Source organism: Eleginops maclovinus, chromosome 4, assembly GCF_036324505.1.
Source record: "Eleginops maclovinus isolate JMC-PN-2008 ecotype Puerto Natales chromosome 4, JC_Emac_rtc_rv5, whole genome shotgun sequence".
NCBI classification, from domain to species: domain Eukaryota; kingdom Metazoa; phylum Chordata; class Actinopteri; order Perciformes; family Eleginopidae; genus Eleginops; species Eleginops maclovinus.
In genome coordinates this window covers 18,379,103-18,406,210 of record NC_086352.1, presented here as the reverse complement: position 1 = coordinate 18,406,210, position 27,108 = coordinate 18,379,103, and the positions used below count along the sequence as shown (strand labels likewise).

The 27,108-nt window shown below is 39.1% G+C and overlaps 2 protein-coding genes across 6 annotated transcripts in view; both read left to right on the top strand.

Moving 5' to 3' along the window:
* Positions 1-3,713, top strand: part of plekha7b (pleckstrin homology domain containing, family A member 7b) — a 58,905-nt gene extending 55,192 nt beyond the window's left edge. Inside the window, 2 exon segments of the mRNA XM_063882533.1 lie at positions 1,139-1,372; positions 3,101-3,713. Coding sequence (XP_063738603.1) covers positions 1,139-1,359 — 221 coding nt within the window. The 3' untranslated portion in view covers positions 1,360-1,372; positions 3,101-3,713.
* A 7,127-nt stretch (positions 3,714-10,840) lies between these two features.
* Positions 10,841-27,108, top strand: part of sox6 (SRY-box transcription factor 6) — a 134,268-nt gene continuing 118,000 nt past the window's right edge. For 4 of the 5 annotated variants that reach the window (XM_063881478.1, XM_063881477.1, XM_063881475.1 and 1 more), the window contains exons 1-2: positions 10,841-11,181; positions 13,463-13,559. The gene's annotated coding sequence lies outside the window, so the exon portion shown is untranslated. The remainder of the gene's footprint in view (positions 11,182-13,462; positions 13,560-27,108) is intronic. The other variant, XM_063881476.1, reaches the window with a different exon arrangement.

The window sequence follows — 27,108 nt, the reverse complement described above, 5'->3', positions numbered from 1 at the left end:
CACATATATGCACACACACACATACACACACACACCTATACACACACACACATCTGTCACACACAGTAACACTCAACCTGTCAACGTGTGTGGAAGCTTAATATGCACAGTGAGGCAAAGTCAACAATTATAACATTATTTCCAGCATAGAGAAATGTCAGAGAATATAACTGGTGGCATCTTGTCAGCGGAGACTAAATAAATGATTTTTTTTCTCTCCCTTTGGTGTTAAAGCAAGGTATGCTGGTGCACTTTCAAATCCTTGAATTAAAAGAAAGGTCCTTTCATGCTATTATGCATGAGAGACTTCAATACTGATGGCGTAAAAGCAGGAATATGCAGCAGTGCAATTACGTAAAGTATAAATAAAAGCAAGCTTTTGTTTTTAGATATGTTATTCTAAATCATTTGTTTGTTATTAATTGTCAGTGATAATAAAAGGAATCTCAAATTTTGTGCTGGAAATAATGATCTACAACATGAAAATAATCTTGTGTAGTCCTTAGTTGTGTGTTCCCGTATGTTTAAAGTTCATATAAGAAAGCAATCAAGATTTCCAGTTACCAAATGTTACATAGATTGCGCGTTTTGTTCAAACATCTGTCTAAGAATGGAGAGCAACAAAACCTCACATTTTTGTTCTTGGCTTTTGCCTAATAACTGACTAAAATGATTCACAAATTCAATCGAAATTGTTTAATTTACGGTCAATCAAATCATGAATCAACTAGCTCTTTAGTTAATGCTACCAGTTTAATGCTTGTTTTTGTATCATGCTATTGTGGGCAATACTGCTGACAGATAAGACTTATCAAATGATTTGAGATACATCATCACTTTACATCCATGTCAGATATTCCCATTGTTAATTGCAATTTTTTGTAATAATCTGACTTTCTAGAAAAATTAAAATAAATATACAGAGATTTCATTATGTACTCATGTCAGCCAGCCCCTGTGTCATTAAGTAAACAAGTGGAAGTGTAATTTTGTGTGTGTTTGTCAGAACAAAACATGTTGGTTCTCAGCCAGTTTCAGGCTTCATTGTGACTTTAAAACTGTCCCAGAGTGGGCCATGTGACTAACAAACCAGTTTGATTTTCTCTTTCTTTTTTTCCTCCTGTCCTCTCCTCCATAGTTCCACCACTGGCTAACATCCCCACCCCTCCTCCCCCACCGCCGCCTCCACCTCCACCTCCACCTCCACCTCCTCCTCCTCCCCTTCCTCCCGCTCCTCCTCTTCTTCCTGTCCACCCTGCTCCTTCTGTTCCTCCTGCCCCTTCGGTTTGTCCTTCCCCCTCTGTGTCTCTGGCGCCTCCCTCTCCTCTAAGCAACGGAATTCACTACACGTTTGTCTAATCCGAGAAATAAAGTAAGGCCTAACTGCATTTACTTAACTGTTTTACGTTGTTAATGTTTTCCAGCCCTCACTAATTCTCTGTATCACTGGGTTCCTGTGTGTTCTTATTGCATGCTTGCTGCTCGGTTGTGATTGTAGGAAACACATCTTGTCTAGGTTAGGGAAGCCCTGCCTCTGCTCCCATTATAATCAAAACAAACATCTGCAGGCAGTCTGCTCATCCCACTGTGATAATTGTCTGTAAATTGTTTTTCTTTTTTTTCTTTTTGTATCACTGCCAAAATATTTATGGATGGTTGAGGAAAAAAGGTCTCAAATGAACATGACTGTTGTAGCATTGTGTATAATTACAAAGGAGAAACCTTTTGATTTAGCACCTTGACAGTTCAGTAGTCAGCACAGCTGCATTCACAGCACCAATTAGCTCCCCATCTGTAGTGTGGCTTGCAAAGTCAGAAAAAAAAAACCACCGTATATATCATTGTTGTTACTGTAAATGCATTAGCAAGGGTTTACTGCCTTATTAATCAGCCAATAATTAAGATTAAGATTAAGATGGACCTTTATTAAAACCCAGAAGGGGAAATTCAGTTTTCCACTCCGTATTCTATACATGCACATGCAGTTGCCATGTTACATACAGTACAGTTTACATACACACAGTTATAATGCACATGCATTTTGAGAGGATCCAGAACGGAGAGGCAACTAGTGTAGCCGGCGCCGGGAAGCAGTTGGGGGTTCGGTGCCTTGCTCAGGGGCACCTCGGCCATGGCCCAGGAAGTGAACTGGGTCCTCTCCAGTACGAGTCCACACTCCGTATTTCTTGGTCCGATCGGGACGTGATCCAGCGACCCTTCGGTCCAAAGTCCAAGTACCTACAGACTGAACCTTTGCCGACCCAATAATGACTGATAACTTGATTTTTTTCCTGAATTATTTCTATAAATCAGGCCATTAGCCTTGCAATAAGTGTATTTATTTCTGGATATAATTATAATATGCAGCACATTTGCACAGTTACATAAAATCATCTGATTATAATAAAAACAAACACACAATTAACAAAGTCTCCATCTAGCTGTGTTTGACCCTTTTCCTCATGGCATCATGCAGCATTTCTGTCATGTCAGAAGAAGTGAAAGCAAATTACTGTTTGCATGACTTGAATGTGTTGTTGTCTATTAGGAATCTCAATTGTTCAGAAGTTGTGTGACCGCATGCTTTACTGTGTTTGATACTGTACCTCTCTCATCCCATGTTCATTTCTGATGTTAGAGGTGGGCTGTGATGTGTAGTTGTGCTGTTTGTAAAATGTTTTTCACACTGTCACTACACAACAAAAAGACAGAAAGGATAGATTGGATTTAGTTAAAGGAAAGTAACTAAGAACTACAACACATCCCTATCAGTGATTTAAAGTGACTTTTGTTAATATTGTCATAATAACTGTTTACCCACTACTAGCAGTGAAACTTTCACAAACGTGCTTTTACAATGATACACTGTTAAACCTTTTTTTAACTAAGAATTCAAACATTAAGGAAGAAGATATCTCTACTTGACTATTGTGTTGCATATGATAACAATGAAAGGAAAGGAAGAACCAGGCACTGAATGAGAAACGTTTAATTCATTCATTTGTGGCTCAAATGTTTCATTACAATAGATTTGGTTGTCATGTTATCTTGACATTTACTGTTTTTGTACTTACTTTGTATTTCTCTCATCACTTCTCAGCTCAAGCAATTTCTGGACACTGAGGTGCTATTCCAAAATGACAACAAACACCTGCGATCTGCAACAAAAGAGGATTTGGGGGATTTTACACCTTTCCATAGAGAAGTACAAGAACCTTACTAAACCTTTTTCCTGCTTTCTGAGGCTCACGAAGCATTGACTCGTTAAACTGTTTCTAATTTCTGAAAACGATGGAAAATGGAAGACTTTGCAATGGGCGCCGATGTGCTTATTAACTATGGGAGAGTCTAACAAAAGTTAATGTCATGATAACATTTTCTACATTGTATTGCACTTTGAATTGTTCACTGTATCATGTTTTCAAGGTATGACTGAATCGCTTTTATCTGCAGTGTGATCTCAACTGGGAACTTGTTTTTGTTTGTTTGTTTTTGTCATGTGCAGAATGTTAAGAACAAAAGGTACTAAATGTGTCATGATGGTAGTATTTTTGTTAAAGCTCAGATAATATTCTTACAACAAACCACTTGAAATATCATATGTATGTACCTGTAGCACTGCCAGTCTCCTTTTAGCTTGCCAAAATGAATTTTATTTTTGCTTACATCAGAAGAAAAATAACCTTTAACATATTTTCTGTGTGACTGGGAAAGGTTGCAAAATGGAAATTTATAAAAATGTAAATATTAAAGATATTAACACAATATCTGCTTAGTGAAATATGTATTATTTTTTCATTTTTATTCATATTCAATTCATTTTGTTTGAATGAGGTAAATCGCATAATCGGCTAAAGTGTCCGATAACTATCACCGGAGCCAAAGGAAAGGGAAACTCAATAATCCATGACCTTCAGTTTATGAAACTGCCTTGTAATCTACGCAATTTAATAATGTGACTTAGAAAGGCAATATTACCTTAAATGATTCACTTTTAATCTAAAATAGCCTTGGCTCCTTATCATATTAGATTATATATTATTTCACTGACGCAGTTATTGAATGTATTTTATTCTAATCATGTACAAAGGAAAAGTACAAAATGTGCACTCATCACAGCTCCAGGATTCTCTTTGAACCTCCACATTGATTGCCTTGACCTATTAAACTTCATTCTATTATTTGAGAAGAGAACCAAACTAAGGCATGCTCAAAGGAGGTGAACTCTCAATACAAAAAAGAGAGGCTTCTTCAAATGTTTTTTTTAAGTTCAAAGCTTTTTCCATCTCAAAAGGGCATTTTTAATTCCATGTATTTTCAACCAAGAAGGTGGCTACTAATAACTCTGGATTCTAAAGTACAGAATTCATATCTTTAAATCATGAACTATGTCTCCACTGCAATTGTAAAAGAAACCTCTGAGAAATACATGTATTGACCTTCTGATAAAAAAAAGAAGACTATAGAGAAAAATGTTTTGAATGGAAAGTGCTGTTATTAACAGGCTGCCACATTCAGCAAAAAATATTTTGCATGTCCATCATGAAGAACCCTGGTACATATGCTGATAGGATGTGATGCAAACACTATTAAAGGCTACAACGCCCACGCCCGATAGTGGGCCGTTGTGTTGTGGATCCCCCCAAGTGACATCTTTATCTTTAATTCGAGAGTAATTACTTTCACTCGTCTGCATCATGGTGCTCTTTGAAAACACCTGAGAGGGGAGGCTGCACCTCCCTCAGCAGCCTCATCCTCTCTGCCTCCATCTCTCCCCCAGTATAGGGGCCCCACAGCGCCTGCTGGCCCTGGTGGCTAGAAGACCCAACACATCCTCTGTTGTGCTTATTTTGCAATAAAATGGGATGTTTTTCCCTCCTCCTGCAAAAATTCACCCAAGACCCTCCACTGAGGATTGTGGCATTTCCATGTATTGACGTTTGGCTGGTGGTTCATATACATTTGTTATTCTATGCTCTGGACTTCAAAGAGAATGAAAGAGGGCCTATTATGCTAATAAGGTCCTGTTCTGTTAAACGCAATCAAGGCCTCCCGCATTAATCCTTAACTAAATACTTACTGGATTCAGAAAAGCTTTTATCAGATGCAGAGAGACGAAGATACATACTGCTTGGATTCATGACAGGGATATTTGTTAGAGAATATTTTTTTGTAGAAGTAAATAAAAGATAATAAGTAAGAAGCAGTAACTCAAATGTCTCAATGTAATTAGCAGTATATAATGGCAATGTAAACTGACACTAGGTTAAAGCTTTGACTTGTGTTACTTTCCTTTCTGCCTGGTCTGTGTTGAAAGGAAGAGCCTATTGAGACCATGCTGAGAAGTCTGACCTTGTTCTCAGGTACGTATTGTTCACTGCACTGCACACTGCATGTGTAACATATTCACAGTTTTCCCCTGATAGGCGAAGAGAAAAGAAGAAATCCTACACTGATTCCCAGAGATACATATTTCCATCACATAAATATTATTGTTACTGTCTGAGGATTAGATTACAGTGGAAACACAGCGAGCGCCTTCTTGCACTGTGGGGATCCATCTTGTAGTCCAATTGTACAAATACAAAACCAAGGAGGCGATGCAATAGGTGCTTTGATTTCAAAATAGTATTTTATGCTGTTTTATCATTTTCAAGCTCCACATACGGTACATTTTTTAATATGTAAGAAATGGAATGGTGATTTGTTGAATAATTGAAGAGTTAGGAATCACTGAATATTCTTCCCAATGTGTATGCATGCTAAAAAAAGAATAGAGAGAAAGCTGAATTAAAGTCTCGCTGCACCACACAGACTTACTATTTGCAGAAACTAAAACAATGCCTTTGTGTAATCTTTCATTTCAAAGGTTTCACAATTGCGATATCATTGGGGAGATGAGGCAAATGTAAAAATATTAAATATTGAAACGAGAACACAATTCCTTCAACATGAAAGATTAACTGTGCATTGAGAAAGTGCTGTGTAAAATTAAACAATGAATGAATCTCATGTCCCTTAAACGGAAGGCTTTTACAATACCTACAGTGAATTCGGCTTTTGGTACATAAAAGCAATTGCTTTGTAAATGAACCAAATGCCCCCGGGCCTCCTCTTTAATGTAGCAGCTCCTTGCGCACACACACAGACACATATACACATACACACACATGCAAAAGCACACACACACACACTGATCTAACTAAAATGTAATATGTTCAGCGACTCAAATGAAAAAAGCTACAAATGCATTTATGGATCTACAGTGCACTATCACAGTGATGCATCAGTTTATTTCCATCAGTTTTTTTAAAAACATTTTTGATACATCAGTTAAAAGAGAAAAATAATTTGCTCACTGTCAGATAAGTCCGTAACCAGAGATGCATTTTGACAAGAAAATGTGAGCAAAAACTGATTCCATGTGTCATTGCTGAAAAAAATAAGTTTTCATGTTACAAGATTCTACATAAACCAGCAGGTAACCTATTTAGAAATACATGAAATACATTGTACAATAAACAATTGGTTTAACGTATATTCATGAGTACTACAGAGTTGATATTTGTAGTACTGTTGGCACTGGGCTGTATGATGGTGTCCCTGATAAGTATATAATTAGAATTGGCATGTTGCACTCCTTATTGCAACATGATTAATCAGTGGTTCTCTGTTAACTTGAAAGGAAATATTAGATCCTGACTAAACTTTGATGAAATCCAGAGTTACAAGTAAGAGATTTGGGTCAACTAATGAGAACAGAGCGTCCCACTTTGCAAGTCCGATTGGGAGAGAGGCGATTTGCATGTATGCAAATAGTGTTTGAGTTAATTGCATAACTTGGAATTTGATAATAACTAAGTCAGTCATGTTGGTTTTGTGGATGTCAGACCATGTCCGTGGTTGTGACCGTTGGCAGAAATGTTTCCCTTATGGCATGTAAGGGTGCTCACAGAAGTTTACTTATATTTGTGTTATTTCTCATCAATGAGGATGATACTTAAACAAGACCAAATAACAGAAAATCCAGAAGATGCTGCTACATGAACTAGGTAACTTTTTAAAATTCAAGATCAACATCTTGTATAAGACATTTAACACAGAGATGTGTCTATCTTTACAATTCTATGTCCCTCTCAAAAATAGTAAGTGAGCAGAGCTACCAAAAAATGTATTTCACTAAAAATATCTCCAAAGCCAAAGATAAGATTTGACTTGTCCATAATGTGATGCTTGTAAACATCTTGATAATTAAATACAAGTGTAAAACAACGGTGTCTCTGCTCATTAGCACATTACTTTAAGTCAGGATAGAGCTATACATTAGGATTAAGAATATATGAAGATGAAGATTTATGAATTAAAGATATCACTAAGGTTTAATAATAGATATGTTTTGTGTGATCATGCACACATTACAATCCTTTTTAGATTAGGGTTTTAAATGATATAATGAAGCATGAGCATTTCTAAGATATTTAAACATTGGCTCCTAACAAAATGTACAGTTTGTTAAAAAGCACTTTTACAGCAGCTTTACTGTTTCAAATGTATTTAAAACTACTGAAGACTTAATATATATGATAAAACTATATGGAACAATGTTAACGTACATGCTATCCTAAGTCCTAATGTCTGCAACTGAATCATAATGTGTTACTGTGTATAAGACATATTTTCTTTAAATGTATATGAGGTTTATAATGCTACTATTATGTGCCATGTCCTGCCACATATGAGGCTTTATTAGTTTAAGGGCATGCTCAAAGGTCTTAAATACAGCTTTTTTTTCCTTTGATAATGTAAACAATTGTGAATTCTCACAAATACAAATCACTGTGTCCCTGTGCATGAATCAGCTGCACACCTTTAAAACCTGCTCCGTCTGCACCGTAATCAAAGCAGCCCCCCCCACCATCATTCTCACTCACTGACTGAATGCTGTTCTCCAATTAACCATGCAGAACAGGAGAAGAACACATGTTAATTTAATATAACAAAAATGTTGATTTTCATGCACTCTCCTTTTCAAATATTTATGGGCTAGACTTGAATTTCAAGATGCATCAAAGACTCACAGGGAATGCAAATGTGTCTGCCTTACCCCCCAACAAGTTGGACTGTCTTCATGCACTCTACTGTCTGAGCTATAAAAAGGAAGCCATTACAGTCACCTCTGTAAAAATAGTAGTCTATATTTGTGTTTTGAGAACTGTACAGAATTTGCCAGCACCTGCTTAGTGGCATCTATTGCGTATCATGTTTCACTGATGAAGTTTGGTTGTAAATAAGAAAATAGAATGATTTTTCTCTATTTTTCAAATCATTTTTTCCAATGCAAATAACAGTATTTTTTGAAGCAGCAACAATGCAGTCCAAAGCAGAATGCTGAACTGTTTAACATATATGATTTCACTGCTAAAGTTGCAATTTTTATAATACAATTGGGTCAGGGTTAGTTCAGGCAGCATATAGTTTACCTGAAAATAGGCTGAATGTCGTGGCACAAATCCCCCGATTTTGTCTCTAATACACTCATCTGGTGTTTGCGGGCTTGAGCAAGTAGGTGTTTCCTGTACTGACCAATAGGTGGCGTATGAGACACGTGAAACACAGATTTCAGTCCCGGGAAGTCCGCTCCTGAAGAGACTTCCCACAGAGCAGATATCACATCATGCGTGGTTCTGAAAAATACAGAGTTAGATGGTTTGAGAGTTATTTCTAGTTTCAATATACTGAGGTGTTTTACTAGGTCTGAAATACTTAATGTTTTAGATCCCTTTAGTTGTACATGGTTCAGTCTCAGGAGGCGCTCAAGTGTCCGCAGAACTACAGAAAAAAAGTTAATTTCGGAATGGTAAGTCTTACTTTTCTTTTATCTATTCTGTTCTTCGTTTCCTTTCTTTTCCTTACTTTTTCGTGTTTTCCCTCAGCACATTTTTATCAAATCAAACTTTCACACACAGCAGAAAGATATAAGAGGAACATTTAAAACTTGCACCAAAAACGAATTGTGTATTGATCATTGAGATTCTTCTTCATGGAGATGTATTGCGTTTTACTTCACCTTGAACAAAAAAAAGGAAGGGAATGTGAGCTGATGTGGCCAATCCCCCCCTCACACCCCATCTCTCTCTTCCTCTCTCTCTCTCTCCCCCTCTCTCTCTGTGCTTCTCCTCCCTCTTGCAGCTCTATGTGACTCTGCAGTTAACAATCAGAATTCCATCCTGCTGTCTCCTGTCTTTGTAAGTAACTTTCTTATTTATTTTATGTGATCCATGATAGTCTGCTTTTGTGACACTTTAGTCATGTGGCACAGTAGAGTCATAGTGGGTAAATGCTGTAATGTCATGTATATTGGGTATTTGTGCTTGTCACAAAAGGCTGCTGCTGATTTTTAGATTACAACTTTCCGTCAGTTGTCTCGCTTTTTTCTTTCTTTTGTGAGTCTTCTCTGTTTTTCTTCATTGACATTTATTTTGTGTGTTTGACATATGTGAGGCCTCTTCCAAGTTCAGGCGATAATTTCAAACACATGTTCATTCAAAACAGAGAAGTGTCTCACTGTAAAAGCTTCAGTTTTAGCGAGAGATCTCAACCTGTGGGTTCCCTGGGCCAGCCGATGGACCTCTGCTGTCATTTCAGATGTCAAACGGCTCTTCCCGGATCTGCTTTGAAACGTAATACAGGATTTATTTAATTGAATGTTACGGTCTAGCATAATATAAACTGATTATGCTTTAAGGCAGTGAGTTAAAACGTTTGGTATCTTATATGATATACTCTAGAATTAATATTTTCTTGGATTTTATACAGAAATTAAGATATACAACAGATGTAAAAATGTAAAAGGTTAAATTTGATGCTGGATAATAACTTTTGCCCACGTTAAATAGTTTAATCAATTACAGAACATTCATTTTTATTTTCAAAATAGGTGCATTAATACAATTAAATAACTCTCAATTTTGACCATGTCATGAGGATAGTTTAATTGTGTACAATTTCTCAGAATGTAAACATTTAATCATCAAATGATATGGGTACGTGCAAATAAATGTTAAACGCTCTACACTACGAGAGACACGTTGTAAATATTATGTATAGGAAGATCTGTCAAAAAGACATTTGATCTTTTCAAAAGAGGAAGAGCATAATATACACTTCAATCCATAAAATGTGCAGAAATCTGAAGAGAAGCTGCAAACCTCTGGTTAGTAAATCAAAATGGTTTTTTTTCACATGGTCGTTAAAAAAGGTATTGCAATTGAACAACATTGTGTAGCTTTAATTTAGGTGCTGGCTGTATTTATGAAAAATAAATACTGTTGTATCACTCGAGTCTAAACTAATCCCTGGTGCCTTTTTGGTGAGTCTTTCACCTGCTCTTATTATCTCATGACAGTTTAACGCTTTTCCTCCAAAGAAACGGTAATCTTTAAACACTTTCAATGAAGTTGGAGATTTCAGTACGTTAGCTGTCCTCTTTCAAAACATATTTAAAATGTTTTGCTTTGTCACTCAAAGGAAAAGTGTTGCACCTCTAAAAGGGAAAAAAGTAATCCTTAACTTTGCAGTCGCTGCGCCTGTAAGTAGTGTTCTTCTAAGTAAGCTCATTAAACGGACTAAACTGCGGGCAGTTACAACCATCTTCCCTGTCTCCACTTTTATTTCGCCACAAATCTCTCTCTCTCTCTCTCTCCCCCTCTCCCCCCCCCCCTCTCTCTCTCTCTCTCTCTCTCTCTCTCTCTCTCTCTCTCTCTCTCGCATCTCTTGTCTGGGAGGAGGAGGGGGGAGTCCTGCCTCTTTGCCTTCCTCAGATCAATGCCCTGGCCACTCACTTTCTGATGTTGCACGACGGGAAATGCTTTGAATACTTGCGACATGGCTGCGCGCATTGATTGCCAAGATTGACAGCAGCTCTACCCATCGTCTTCTCCTGTTTGAGTGAGAGAGAGGGAGATAAAGAACAGATAGGCGAACAACAAAAGCTACTTGTAGTTTTGGACAGCTGAACTTCATAGTACACGGGATCCCCTCATATGGCCCCGTGTGAGCACACTTAAGTTTTCGCTCAACAGATAGCTCAGTGATCATTTTCTACAAAGTGTAGCGTTTAGTATAGTGTTTACGCACGGGAAAGGACGAATACACAACTTCTCCACGACTCAGATCATCAAGGTAAACAACACGTTTGCTGTACTTTTCAACATGCTCTATGTTGTTCTGATATTTTCACCTTGTGTTTTATTGCTGATTTCTAAAAGTCGAGCGCGCTGTCAGTGAACTGTTCCGGCAGTGCGCACATTTCCCTTTAAAACAATTTAAGAAAGTTGTTCATGTGTTGAGCTTACACGAGTTTGCACATTTATCCAACGGGGGAAATGACTGTCAAACTTTTAGCATTGTGATTATTTGATGCGTCGCTTTCCCCAAAACAAGCGGAGTGAACGAGAGACAAGAGTGGCGCGGGGCTGGCTCGGAGTCGCTCGTGTTCAACTCAGAATCGGTGAATCTGCGTTAAATCTAACACCTAACTTAATCGGAACTATGTTCTGAAACAACCTGAACCAGCTTTAAAGGTTTGATATCTCGTGTTTTCTTTGTTTATTTCAACGGCGTGAAGCCGTGCGAGCGGACTCAGGCTGCTGAGTATGACTGCAGCCTTAACACAGACCGGACCTCTGTCAACGATAACATCTTCACTTAACGTCACAAACAAGTAGCAAACCTTACTTAACTGTCAAATAGTGTAATGTTTACAGCGCTTTGGTGTTTGTGTTTACATGTCCCGTAACTTTCTTCAGCTGGTGGCAGTTTCCCTTCTGTCCACACAGCGGTACTATTCATTGACAATGACGTGCACCCTGGTAGGTTACCCCTCTGCATGTGAGGGGGACAAGTTTATTTGAAGCTTTCGCACATATAGCTCATATATCCCTATACATCTCGGGCCACTTTACCCCCAGAACTGATTATCATCCCTAGATTTGTTTTAGTTTTTTAAGGACAATAACCGAGTTTCTGGCCCCCGTATAGCCTGGGAATTCGTTCTTCCTAAACTTTCTCGGAGGGTCAGGGGAATTGACCTCTAAAGAATGCATAAGCCATAAATTAAATTCAACAATCGCATGGCTTGTCCATTTAGAGAAGATGTACTTCAACAGACAGTTTTCCATTTAAGCCGAAGTCTGTGAAGCTCGGAGCTCCCGGACTGAACAGAGGTTCTCTTGTTAAAAGTGCAAATGTGCTTAATATCATAGGGAGTCATTTTGTTCTTACGTTAGACATATTTTTGACATTTTACATGAGATCATTTTTAAATGAACTGTTCGGCCTTCAAAAGATAATTAAATAGTTTACATATTTTTAGTGAACAGAATAAACTTTGATCTGGTTTGTTTTAGATTTTGTTTTAAAAATGTAACGTCCCCTAGAAAATGTTCATGTTGACCACACTTAATAAATACATTTTACACTTAAAAAATATAAGAAGCCTAAAATATCAGAAATGAAACATGTTATTGGCATCGCTGAGGTGAAGATGTTTTCCAAAATGAGACACTCCCTGTGAACACAATCGAGCCTTTATAAGGCGGCTGCGGGAGTTCTATTAACATTTAAATAAAACATTGGTTTGCGATTACAACACTAAAAAACTTAAAATTGAGTCATGCGGTTGTGTATTTTTTCTATTTATTAAACGTTGAGTACATGCGTCGCGTGGCCACACAAATAACGCACCTGTGGCTAATTAATGAAAATGATCTCTCCTTAAAACTCCTCGAACAAAAGCACATTCTCGCGGCGTAGCAGTAAAGTTTTTATCCGTGTGGTATTTTGTTTTGAACAGTTGCTCTTCCCTTATCTGTGAACGCAGGTTCCCTCATAAGGTAAGAAGGTTCCGGAGACCAAATGCGAGTCTAAATGGCACATTTATAATTAGACTGCCCATTCAGCACATTGTCCTGATTGCTATACAGGGACACTCGGCTCTGTCTCCAGAAGAGTTTGTCTCTGACGGCTTGTGCAGCTCAGCGTGTCGCTGCCTGAAAGAGCGAGAGGGGAAGAGTGAAAAGCGGCATTAGAGCCCTTTGATGCCATACAACCGCGTTTGGCTCTTATTTAAAATATCTTACTTACATTTCTTGGAGAGAAACTACCATCATTCTCATTATTTAGGCTACCTTCTTCCTGTCTAAACTTGTTAGCGGTTTTAACACGTAACTTAAATATTCAAAAATATGACTATAGTTTTGGCAATGGGATTCCTTGACATAATCCTTGCTGTTTAATCAGTGTTGCCCGGGACATTTCGCAGTAACTGTGGCTGATATAAACATTAATCAAAAACTAAAGACTGGCAATTTGTTGGTACGTGATACTTGACTGAACTGCAGGGCAATCACATCTTTATCACATTTCACACTGACTGGCCTTACACATTTTCTGTATTTTCAAGGACTTATCTGCGGGTGGATCTTGAGCTTTTTGCAAGCCTGAGAAAGGCATCATTTCCAACCTGGACTCAGCATAAGATATAGACTCGCTGACGCTGAGTAAGTTCAAAGATTTTTAGGACTTTTATTTTGGCATGAAGGGAGAAGCCACCTGGCTCACTTGTCTAAACACATCCTGCACTCTGTCCAAGTCCAATGTCTACCGTGTTGCAAGAGCAACTTTGCTGCTGATATATTTTTCTTTCATCATTATACATTGCGATTAAGCTGATTGAGCCTTTTTTTTTTTGTTATTTGTTCTATTGAGTGGGAGAAAAAATGTGAGGATGAGCCCATCTTAAAATATGTTAAGACAGTGCCACCAACTGAATTGACTTTTAGCTCGACTTTTAACTGTCCTCATCTTCTGAAGGTAGGATTTGTTTTAACTAAGTTCTTGTGCCAGCAATTAGTGGGATCAAAGAAAAGGCAGGAGGGAAGTAGGGAGGGAAGAGAGAGAGATTCAGTAAGAAATGTGCTTTAAGTGATGTTGTTTTATTGTTTTTTCTATATCTCACCTTGTCTATGTCCACATTGATGTCTTCAGTTTATACTGTTTTTACAGAAGGGGAATCTTATTATTTAGAATAAACAGCAGATGTTTTCCATTGGGAATTGTATGATAACTGTGACTCTCTGTACTTAGACGTCAAAAAAGTCCCTTCATCAGTGTTGAACTCAAAGATTTATTTTTGTAATTGTCAAAGGGTTTCTTTATGTCACTGCTAGAAAATCAAATATTATTTCAGTAAATGCCACACAGTGATGTGAAACGAGAATGCTGGTTTCTGTAGGTTTTACGCTGCCAAAAAGAATTATTCAATTTCCAACTCACGATAAGTTGATTCCAAGGACATAATTCTGCAATTAGACTATAAATTATAATGATGTTTTGTGATCTGCAAAAAGAACAATGTCACAAACACTATTAACATGTGTGTAATACTGTAGATTAATACAAAGTTATGAATTGTTTCAGTTTCCCCAGAATTTAAATCTTTCTAAAACTGCTTTTGTTGTGTAAGTGTTTGCTCACTCTCTCTGTACGGTGTGTGTGAGCCCAATGTACTCCTCGGTATGTGTGCATGCATGAGTGATACTTTCCCCCTGTCAGATATTTTGCCATAGAAACCTTCGTTACTTGGAAAAACACTGCTGTTGATTTTCAATTTCAAACGTAAAAAATCCCAAAACCATGCTTTGTCTCCAAACCAGATTCTATTAAGACCGCATAACTGAGACCGTACACAATGTGTTATCTTTCCATATATACGATGTTCTGCAGAAATACAGCTTTTTTGTTGCAAGTGACAGGGCGCTGCTGGGATGCGAGCAGGGAGGTGGAAGCTATAGAAGTGGGGGTGGGGGTGCACAGGTACTAAGTCTCCCTTGCTTTGTGGTAGTAGAGGGAGCGGCGGAGACCTGATGATAAACAAGATGAGAGGAGGTAAACAACAGCAGGCCTGGTAAAGGTAGAGGAGGGGGGGCAGCAGAAGGGTGGAGGACTGCAGGAGATAATAAATGTGGCAGCACATGTTGTGACATCTGTCTTTCTAAGTGTTATCTAATTTGCTTTAGAACATTTCAACAATGATCAAAATTGATAGGAACATGCCATAGTATTTCTATAGGGTAATTTGTCCCCTTCAACAAGAAGTTTCTGTCAAGTTGGTAACATGTCACTTCTGACATGATGCCTAACGCGACATAGTGATTAGGCGATGCATGGTACTATGTATAATGAATGCATATATGCCTCTCTGTGTAAAGTACTTTTGATATTAAGGTTTTTGAGGCTTCGTGTCTTTAAGAAAGCCAGTATGATGTATGTGTTTGGACAAATTGCTGCTTGTACAGGAGGAAATTGTGGCTTTTCTAATTTTGCACAATTTTCACTTCTTGTAGAGGAGAAATAGCGATGAAATCAACCCTCAACTGAGTTATTAAAAGCTTACATTGGGGATATCGACTCCACAAAGTCACCGGTTTACACAAAAAAGCTGTGAGGAAGTAGAGATGGGCAAATTAATAAGAGGAAGTGTAATACACCGATGTAATGTACAATGTTTTTTAAAAGAATAATCTAAAGCATTTACAATTGTATCCAGGTTTCTCGAATGTGAAAGATTAAACTTGAGTACACGGTATTCTTTTATTCAGAAACAAATGGCACCTATCTGCTCCAGCACTTACTAAGCATCGACACAGGCATGGGGCAGTTTTTTCTTCTCTGTTAGATCTCCGTGTCCCTCTGGCTGCTGTAAGTGAACAGCATTGCTGACATTAAAGGATTACAGATGAAAAAAAAAATCTAAATATGTGTATTTTCACAGGAGCTGCATAATTGCACAAGTAACCTAAGTGGCCCATTTTGATCTGTATCATTCACTCTATGACCGAAAATGTTTTTCTAAAAATAATTGGACATTTTCTTTGAGTCCATAGCATAGTTGTGCATAATTAACTTTGACTTCAAAATGCAACAGTCTAGGATATGGTAAGTAGCTTCTGTTGATTTTTAAAAAATCACACATTAATATGTAGAATTAATTGGTGGGGCCTTGGTGGCCACGTGTTTCTGACACAGGTCTGGGACTGAGATCAGGTGCTGGAATTAATCGGGCTCATTGTTTTTTATGAATCAAATGAAGATTTGTACAGTGGCAGTGTGAAGATGGTTGCCTTTATTTCCATATCAAAGAGGCACACACTGAAGCCGGGCAGTAATTAAAATGTGGTGGATTTTGTCCCTGCACACACACACACACACACACACACACACACACACACACACACACACACACACACACACACACACACACACACACACACACACACACACACACACACACACACAAAGGCATGGGGACACAATCAAGGGTATACAAACACACACACACACACACACACACACACACACACACACACACACACACACATGCAGCATATGGACCCAGGCTGATAACTGTCAGGTTGTGTGAAAAGAGTGCAGGTGGTTAAAACTGAATTTTAAACAAACACTGATGTTTGGGCCATGTTCCTTTTGCAGGCATTTGGGTACATAATCCAAAGCCATTTTCTTTTTTTTTGTGGGAACCATTTTGTAAGCTACAGTTTGAGAGAGCCGTACAATAATTATTTTTTTAACTTTGACTCAGGAACAGCATTTATTGCCTGCCGTCACATCAACCTTTAATTTAAGTCACAAAGAAATAATATACATTTATCAATCTTTGAGTTTTTCAAAGATAGACTGATATACAAACTTAACGTTTTGAGTGACCTTGCTGCTGGATGCTGGGAGTGTTATAATAAGAAAAGGGGGAAGTTGCCATGATCTTTTGCCCCGAGTGATTTCTGTCCTACTAGAATTGGAGAAGCTCTGAAGACCTAAGATTGTGTCTTGTGAGTGAACAAGGGAAAAGAGATTAGTGTAATGCGGGTTTTTGCGCTGCTCTGACACAAAAGCGCCACAACAAGCCTTTTTCCTTGTGATCCCCCCCCATTGTGCTTGGATCAGGTCCTCCCATGGGCCAGCTAGTGCCTTGGAGGAAGCTTTAAAGGACTCTCTGAAAATATCACTTGAGCCAAGACGGGCAGCTGTGACGCTGAGAATTTGTATAAAATAATGTGAAAGAAGGCCTTAAACCTCATCCTCTCATAAGGGAGAAATAGCACAAGTATGGCATGGGAAACCTACTGTTTTTGGATTTTCTTTTTGTTATGTTGAAGGCAGTAGATGTTTTTATACCCATACACAGGGTCCTGCAGCTGTAAATGCTGAACGATTAGACATTATCCAGTTGGTGGACGTGGAAAGCCAGCCTGATCGACACACAATGTAAAATATGCTCCGTATAGTTGTGACTAAGCCAGCTCTTCTGGCCTCTTTACTCTGCGGTCCAGCCTTTAGAAGACTTGGAGCAGTTTTTTTTGGCTCACGACTGGTTTCCTATCTGATTGGCAACTCTACATTACTGTGTGCACTTTTGTGTGTGTGCTCTCACAGAGTGTGTGTGCAAATGCGTTGGTCCACACACTTGCAAGATGAGATTTGAAAGCACGATACCCTACGGTGTTGACATGGCCATGGTGCGTTATTTTTGCTGGTCTAGATATTTGATCTGAAAACCTTCCCAATGTAATTCCATAAATGTCTGACAACAGACAACAAAATGTATTTTTGGATTAAAAAGCTTAACATTTACTCTTTGGTTTCAATACATTGTTAAAGAAAAGCCTCAGAACAAAAACTACTTTTTCTTTGCTGCCGCTGAATTCCAAGCTCTCCAGATAATGTGTCAGCCCTCTTGGATGGAAACAAATACTGATCAACCACTTGCATCATGGAGCTGCTACTTTGACATCTATAACAGGCAATAAGTTTTGGAAAAGACAAGACTTATTGGGCCAGAAAACAGATTCCCAACAGTTTTTCCTGTGGAAAATGCTGATGTTTGATGCCAAAAATAAATCAAAGTGACAAAGACGGAGGGTGGAGGGATAGATGGAAATGGCCTTGTGGCTAAAGTTTTGATGAAGTTAACTGTAGCATCTCTTCTGCCTAGGTCTTTTGTTTCCTTTTTGAATATTTTTTTTTACACTGACTTGGTTGTGTTACAAAGTTTTGCCCTTCATGTACATTATGAGAAAATGACTTCAGCAGACGCGACCACAAGCTTTCTCTTGCTCTCTGTCTGTCTTTGGTATTCTCTCTCCATCTAAAATCATGATATTAGTGTACATGCTGCATCATACCCTTCTGATTACGTTTAAGTACATCATATTCAGTCTCCTTTTGTTTAAGAAATCAACTTTTCTCATGACCCGCACATCGGCTACTGTTCACAGGGGAAATCTTGTATTCTCAAGGTTGTTGAGAATACTTACTGTACTTATTGGGTGGAAATAAACGAAGTGGTGGCATCGACGCAACAGTTGCCTTTTCCCCTTTCATTTGTTTCCAAATGGCACATTTTCCTTCCCTCACTACTGTGGGTATTTGCCGGTAAATGCTGGAGCAACTTTATCCTTCACTCTGCCTACTTGTACCCCATCATAACCATAACCACTACAGAGCTTGGAAAATATTAACTTCCATGATAACCGGAATTTGAATTAACATCATGTTCTTGTTCTTTAAGGGCCATGAATTAAAAAACACGCTTTAGAAACAAACTGTTAAATACAGTGGAAACATTTTGCAGTCTAGGTGAAACTACGTAACTCTGGGTTGGCCCAACTGCAGCTACATTGAGGAAAGCCCAGAAAGCCTGACTCCGAGCTCAAAGAATAAAGCGAAAAGTAGCCTCTATGATAATCACTTTCTTGAATGAGACTAAAAAGAGAAATCTGATGAAATGACAGAGAAAGCCTGTGGTTTGGCCCATGCAGTATATTTCCCATGAGCCTCTTTGACAAACTGAGGGGATAGCCACTCTGGCACACGCCATCCGCTCACATAAAATCTACGCACACACAATATACAGTGTTGTTTCTGCCAGGCAGTATGGGTGTGGAAACCTCTGGTAGGGGAGGATGATTGACAAGACGTGGGTGAGGACTAAACTGAGGGCCATTAGTGGAAGATGGGAGGTGTCGTCCTTACTGACGAACACTAACACTTGGTCTTTTTTCCGCTATACAGGACAGTTAGTAGAAACTTTGCTGAGGAGAGTGGAATGACATCGTGGAACAAGTATTAAGGACCTAAGATGTTTTGATTGAATGTTTAGAAAGATTGATCTTTTGCTTTTGCTGGAATATTGTACGATCAAAATTAATGAGCCTGCAGACTGCATACAAATATATACAAATGACCTCAAAACACTCCCTCCTACAATTACGTTCATGTGCAGCTAATTTGCAATAGCGATTTACGTTCACTGTCAAAACTTGATCGCAAAGCTAGTTTGTTCTACCGCAGTGTAAAGTCACAGGGTGGAGGCCCAGCAGATGACTTCTATGCTAGAGACAGGGGTTTTTCATCCCATCACAGTTTACTTTTTGAATATTTACTATGATCAGGATGTTTCTGCCAACCCTAAGTGTTTTAGTTTCCCAACCTTAACCATAATGTATCCTGACCACAGCAACCCTAACTCTAATCAATTGCATTTGCGATGCCTAAAAATATCCGTAAAATAATTTAGCAATAAACAAATGAAGATCGCTGACATTATACTTCATGCATCCAATCTGACAACCTTAAATTAATCAAAAAACATACTACTAATCGAAAATAATGTGGACATGGAAATAAGAAGGTGCTCTGCAACCTTACCATCACAACACGCAGGGCTGGTTGCATTTTTTTTTTTATTTAGCAAGGAGAAAGTCTTTCTGTCCTTGGTTACGGGTGGGGTTGAGGGTTGAGGGTTGAGGGTAAACTGTTGAGGTACAATGTTCCTCCTCATCCTCAGTAAAGCTAAATTTATTGGTTACCATCTGCAGGGTGGAGGAGTTTGGCTTTGTGGCCAGGCCAAAGAAAGGCTTCTAATTAAACAGTCATCATTATCAACTTGTGGTCAGGGATCATCATCTCCAACACTGGTTCTCCAAGATTAACATGGAATCATTGAGGTTTTTCCTGAAGCTTACGCTGGACTAAATTAGAATAGAAGAAGAAACAGACGAGAAAAGTGCTAGCAAGATTTTCTTCTCTTGGCAGAACAGACAGCATGAGGCCCTGTGCCATATCCACTCAGGTTTAAACAATTACCCGACATCAGAGAACGCAGTAGAGCCTCGGTGCTGGCACCACCGTCATGCTTTTGACTGCCGTACTTCAGGCCATGGTTTCAGACATGGCCAAGTGTCACATGTAAGCGGAGCTTTCGATAATTTCAATTAGTGTAAGAGGGTGTGCCTGCAGTATCCGTATCGCTGCTGCTGGAGGAGCTTTCCTTTGAGGTTGACAGCCCCTTAATATAGTATTTCTGGGTTTGATGTTTGAGTGACACATGGGCGCTCCAAGAGGATGGCAAAATGGTTTATTAGGACCTAATTAGAGCCCTGTGATTAAAGGGGAAGTGACTGTGATTAGGAGACCTGCAGATGATGTGGAAACATGGATGAATATTCAGAGGAGAAACAGCACAGTATCTATTAGTCTGTGTGTGTTGTGTGTGTGTATGCCTTTGTCAAATATGAGCACGAGAGTCCGCACTGCCTCGGAGTCTCGCGTTTTGATACCATCTTTACAGAAGATCTACAGGAAAGGAACTTTATAACTTGAGCTATGCAGCAGAAAATGCAAAAATGAATATGTTACTATAACCCTACGGCTAATTTTTTGTATGTAATACATGCAGGAACTCAGCATTGAGATGAGCTGCTCTTATGCCCCTAACAATAAAAAAAACCAAAAAAACAATTAGGATGACCTCAGTTTATTTTTTAATCGTTTATAAGCATGTAAGACCAATGCTGCAGATTTTCACAGCCAATTGAACATGAAACCATAAGGAATGTTATGCAAAGCCAGGTCTACTTTGGGAAGCTTAGGGCACGAGTGAAGAATCACACGTTCTTGTGAACTTCAGCATACGTGCTGTTTAATCAGAGAGACAAATGTTCTTAAAATTATAAGTCTTCATCAAGGGGAAGATAAGCATTGGACTTTCATCCTTTTCGCCTCACAAACTTCTAACTTTTTCAGATATGTGATAGCCACTGCCATTAGAAATCATTTATGAGAGTGTTCTGAGGGCAGGAGATTGTCAGCAGGGCCTTGTGATTTTACAATTTCACAACTGACTTACTCCTTCAAATGACACAGGCTTACCTGCCCATTACTCCCTTTGATTTCTACAGTACATGCTTCTGCGCTCTGAGAGGTATTCATAATAAGCTTAAACTCCTATGGCTTCATTGCTAAAGGGTGCTTATCTCTCGGCTATTCAAAAGAAAGAAGGGTAATATTTTTTCCAATTTCAACATTACACTGTTCGACTACTCTGCCCAAAACCACGTTTAGGGGGCTGTTGTGGAGAGTACACACACACACACACACACACACACACACACACCCTTTTGACATTCTAATAGTACAGCTGTGGATTTTTTTCGAGATGGAAGTCACATATTTCAGCACATTTTTTAAATATTTTTATTCAGCACGCATTTTAAATTTGTGGGAAACTGTCCGCTTTGCTCATTCAATTACGATTTCCGTCGCTATATTCAGAAAGACAGAAATCTGTAAAAGTGTTTTCCTTTTATTTCATAGATCATACTAACCTTGCATTACTTATTGCATGTTTGGACACACAATTTTTTTGTCCCAATGGAATGTTCAAAGCATACTCTGCTTCAAAATGTATACTCATATGTAATGTACGATATACGTGAAAAGCAGTTTGCGGTGAGCAGTAGTGGCCATAGAGGCCCTACTCTCTTTTGCTTGGAGCAATGTCAGTTTTTCTTGCAGAGTAATGAGAAGCATGTGTTGGGTAAGTGAAGAAAACACAGTTCATGTGACCCACCTGTCGTGTTGTCAGCACAGTTAAGACCAACATCATGTTACTATTGTCTAGACAGCCACACAACATCTTCTTTCCCCTACTCTTTTACTGCTTTTAGAGGGGCTCTGCAAAGACACCTGATGGTGCTTGGTCTAGTATTACATGGAAGTCAGCTAAATACTTGAAGAGAAAAACTAAACCTTAATGACTTCCAGAATTTAAATAAGTTGTAGGTGCAAACTGTTTGTTTAAACTTCATTTTCTACTACTAACTGTGTGCAGTAGGTTTGTACTGGGAGTCTAAGTGCTCCAAAGCCCTCTGCCTGTAGCCCTAGCCTGCGGAGTTTCTCAGTTTTACCATTGCTTGTGCCATGCTGTAATGGGCTCCCAGGACATGATGGGAATATAATAACTGCTTGACGATGTTTTTCTTACCCCCTTCATTCTCCACTAAAAGTAAAATGTGCCCAGAAACATGGCATATATGGCACAGGTTGTGATGTCAGTTGTTATTGCTGGATATGCGAACCAGTACATTTTGGATTATTTTCCACAATCTGCTGTGCAGAGTGCATTATGTCACAAAGGCCACATTGTAGCTAGTTAGGGTGTAGCGCAGTGTTGTCTTTCTCTCTCTTTTTCTTACCCTTGTTCTGCCACCTTCTGTGCCTCCAGTCCAGACTACAGCCCTACTTTATTCACATTTACTTTCCCTGTGCTGCAATCAATGAACAATGGGCCAATAGGATACCTACATGATGGGGGAAAATCATTCATTAAAAACGTGTGCAGACTAATGGCCAACATTTTTATACAGACTCAAACTTTTTTCCCTCCTGATCTTAAATAACTTACAAAATCGTGCTGATATAATAATATTAAGGGTCATTTTTTAAAATGATGGCGTGTTCAAACATTTGCACAAATACCGCAAGTTAAATGCATGCTCTGTAAAACCTGAATTTAGATTATTAGATAAAGTAAGTGAGGATGAAGAATATATATTTACGTTCATTTGCTGTACATACTCCTGCTTTTGTAAATGCAGCATGGAATTGAAGAGCCTCCTGTTTTTCTGCTAATTAAATTTGCCACTAACATACGCTGGCAGAAACCTCTTACCTTGTTTGACTTATTTATTGCCTGACTGGAGAGGTAATTTGACCTCTCATTTGCAAGGATCTTTTTTAATCCAGAAAAGGAGTGTTAAACTCAATTATACTGGTGATCAGTTGCTCAAACACTACATTTGTTTTCTTCTGGGGGGACAAGCCAAGTAGAGCTCTGCTCTCAGCTCCTCGTTCCTTACTCCTGGCCCTTTCACCCCTACAGTGCAACAAGGGGGGAGAGGTAAATTAGGATAAGAGAGGAATGGGGATGGGGGGCGAGGAGGGCGACTTGCGTGAGAGGAGAAAGGGAGAATGGAGGAAAAGAGAGGAAGAGGGAGAAAGAGAGAGAGAGGAAAGTGCCTTACAGTTCCTGCCATGTCACTGGAGATTTGTGTCCTCCTTTTAAATCATTTCCCTCTTAAGAAGATTAAGAAGGCAGAAATATTCTCAAACTGATCATTTTCCCTCCCCCTAAATGGACTCATTTGCATTTGCAAACGCTGCTATTAATTGTGGGTTTAAAAAAAAAGACAAATGACCTCTGCAACTGTAAATAATAAGAAAAAGAGAGGTTATAATGTTAATTGTTAAAACGGCTGTACAGAGGCCATTGGAGCCTCAGTAAAGCGTATGCCCCCATCAGATTCAGATTTACACCATGTGTATGCTGCAGTACAGATTATGATTTTATTTATTTTTACTCAAGATTTCAGTCAATTCTTCCTGAGAAACTGAAGTTATCTTTTTGTCTGCTCCTGTTCTGTCAGTCATTCATTTGGTTTGGAATAATCCAGTCGGAAAAAAAACAATACATTTAATTCCTTTTTTTGCAGGATACAGAGAATTATGCAGTGAAATTATGTTTTACTGTAGAGAATTGTGTTGATAAATGGAAGATAAAGACTCATTTTTCAATATTGAATATAAGTGTTCAGCTTTCGTCCTTCCTTTTTCTGAGATCACTGAAGCCCATTTAAGACTTTCTTTACTCTGTTACATGCTACAAAGGTTTCACACATGGCCTTAGTTAAAGTTGTCAACCTGCATTGTGCTGAGCTTGCCGCTAAAACAATTATTTGACAACTTAAGTCTGCCTCTGCAAATCGAAAATGTGAGACAGCAATAAAAGTAATTGGTGGAAAAGGCCACTATCAAATAGTCTGCATCCCTGCTTCTCCTCGAACAAGGAAAACATTGAATAATTTGCGGACACCAATGACTTGTTGTAACCTGATCATTTATGGATCAGTCGTTTCCTTTCTGGTTTAATTCACCATGTGATTGATTTTCAGTGCAGTACTGTTGAAAATATCCACACTAAACCGTGCCTGAAATAGGGAATCATTTGAATACAGATGCTTACGGCTTAGGCCTTGTCACTGGAAACCACTCGGAGCCAGGAGACAATTGCAGGTTGATTATGTTGCTTCTGACAGAAGTTGTAAGTCCTTTGTGCAAGGCAGGGATATTTGCATCTAAATGCTTATTGTAGACATCTAAACAGCCTAAAGACTGATTGTAAATGCCAGCTGTTTGGCTGTACTCGGGAATAAAAAAAGAATTTCAATAAGGAAAATTGGGATGGAAATGAGGAAATTATTTTCAAACAGTGGAGCTGAAATCAATAAGTAGGAGATGGAGGTGTTTATTGTGCTGGTTGTATTTGTCATCTTTATTGAGCGTGTTTGTACAATCACATATGAATCTATTTACAGTTAGCTACTGTATGTTGTGTTTTAACCAGTGGAAACTGTCTTTTATTCATATGATTTATTTCATATTCTTTGATAACAGCTGCACGCTGTTTGAATTTATTTTACATGTAACTAGGTTGCAGAGCAGGTGGAAGAGATGGGTAAAAAATTTTCAATATGCTGTTGGTTAATTTTTCAGATAGGAAATATAATACAACCATTATAATACATTTGACACGTGATGTATCCTTAAAGATATTTGAGATATTTGTAAAATTATTTTCCAACCTTTGTCATTTTTGTGTGTGAGTGAATGTGTCTGTATGTGCACTCTGTATGTAAGTGCAGTCATACTGTGTGTGTGTGTGTGTGTGTGTGTGTGTGTGTGTGTGTGTGTGTGTGTGTGTGTCTGTGTGTGTGTGTGTGTGTGTGTGTGTGTGTGTGTGTGTGTGTGTGTGTGTGTGTGTGTGTCTTGTGCCCAGAGCAGAGTGATGCCCCTGCTGATTTTGCTCCTCTAGCTCTTTGTCCTGCAGCACTCAGTGTGTCTGCCTCCTCGGGAGACTGGCAGGCTTCTCTAGTGTGGCACCACAAAGGCCCAGCCTCCTTTGAGGTGTTAAAAACTTCCATTTATGCATCTCCCTGGACAAAAAAACACCAAGCCCATTTCAGTCCAGTAGCAACACAGGCAGACATTGTGGCCATGCTTCTCTAGCACTCATTTCACAGATTCTAAAAACCAGTATGTGGTGAACAGGATTTGAGGGGCTAAAGTGCCCCGTGAGGGCCAGGCGATAAGAGGGGAGAAACGCCACCACGCAGTAAACTAGAAGATGGGTCTGGGAAAATAAACACATTACCTGGGAGAGGGGGATAGACTTGTTTTCATACCCCTGCCCCCAACATATACAAACCTGACACTCAATAAGAAAGATACTGAAAAAGAAAAGAAAATATGTGTGTATATCTTGGAAGTTAAGAAAAGAGGTCTTATCAGTGTACAAAAAGACAAGCCTGTAATGTGTTCTCTGTCTTTGCAGTCTTTGGAGTGAAGAATATGTGAGAGGGAATCAAAGAGAATTGATAGGTTGCATGCCCGCCTGTTAGGAGCACTGGGGACCGACTGCCGTCCACCATGGAGGAAAACATTCTATTTGCTGGTCGTTTCACTCCCTCCGCCCTGTCTCAACCCAGCTGCTCAGTAAATAGACTTTTATTCTTGTTATTTGACGCAGAGGAAATGATGATAATGTATTTGCCAAGCAGCACATCAAAAGCCTCGTTCAGCCAGAGAACTGTATCCATATCAGGCTATTGCTTGTCACAAACTCTGTGTTAAACAGCTGCTGACTTTTTCTGCTTTATCTGACACTATTGCACTTTGGCTCTGCCAAAATACCGGTCACTGTTTTACACCCAACAAAGATATTTTAACTGGAGTGACACTCTGGTAGTCATTCCTGACACGTTGGTGCTAGACATCTTGCGAGTGTGTAGTCTGCTGTAGTTCCAGAGAGAGAGGGCAGTTTGAGAAAGAGAGAGGGTAAAGATAAAGAGAGGAGAGATTTTCTAAGGCTGTGACAGTTAATGGTGTGCTGGAGCATGAAACAGCTGTTTGCACGTGATTGACCTGTTTCCAACACCAAATAATTCAATGATATGGTGGATCTGTTGAAGAAATACAGCCTGTCTTTCTAATAACAGAAAGAAAGGCTGTCTTGGACTTCTTATTTTTTCTTGACGGCTTTCCATAGTTTATCTCACCAGTAGGAAATGGTTAAATCTATGAGCTAACAATGACACCACAGTGGCAAAGTGTCCACAGTCTACCTGAGCACTAGCTGTTTCCTGACCAGAAATGTCCTCTATTCCCGGCTATGGTGATTACTCATTGAATGGAAGCTGTCGTTTCATATTTCACAGATGATGCTACTGCAGAGAGGATTGACTTTATGGAACTGGATATTTACCAGACAATCACATGTGTTCAATTACTATACCAGAATGTTCTGCGCTTCACCCACTCGCCCTCCACACTGTCCCCCTCCTCTTCCTCCCATTTCCCTATTTCCCCTGGGACCACTGCTATAGCCTCACCTCATTGCATCCCAAACTCCCCCATGCAGTCCCGGCCCGACTGACTGTGTGGCTGCTGCTTCTGCAGAGATAACCAAACAGCATCCAGGTATGGGAGAAGCCTGCTGATGGCATAGATTACCTCTATTGTCAAAATAACTAACTCTGCAGAATTCCTACTTTAGCGTGTTGGACGCAGGGGAAAGTGAGGATTTGGAATAGAGGATTGGGAGGATATTTTTTTTAACATGTCGCAGATCTGGATGAA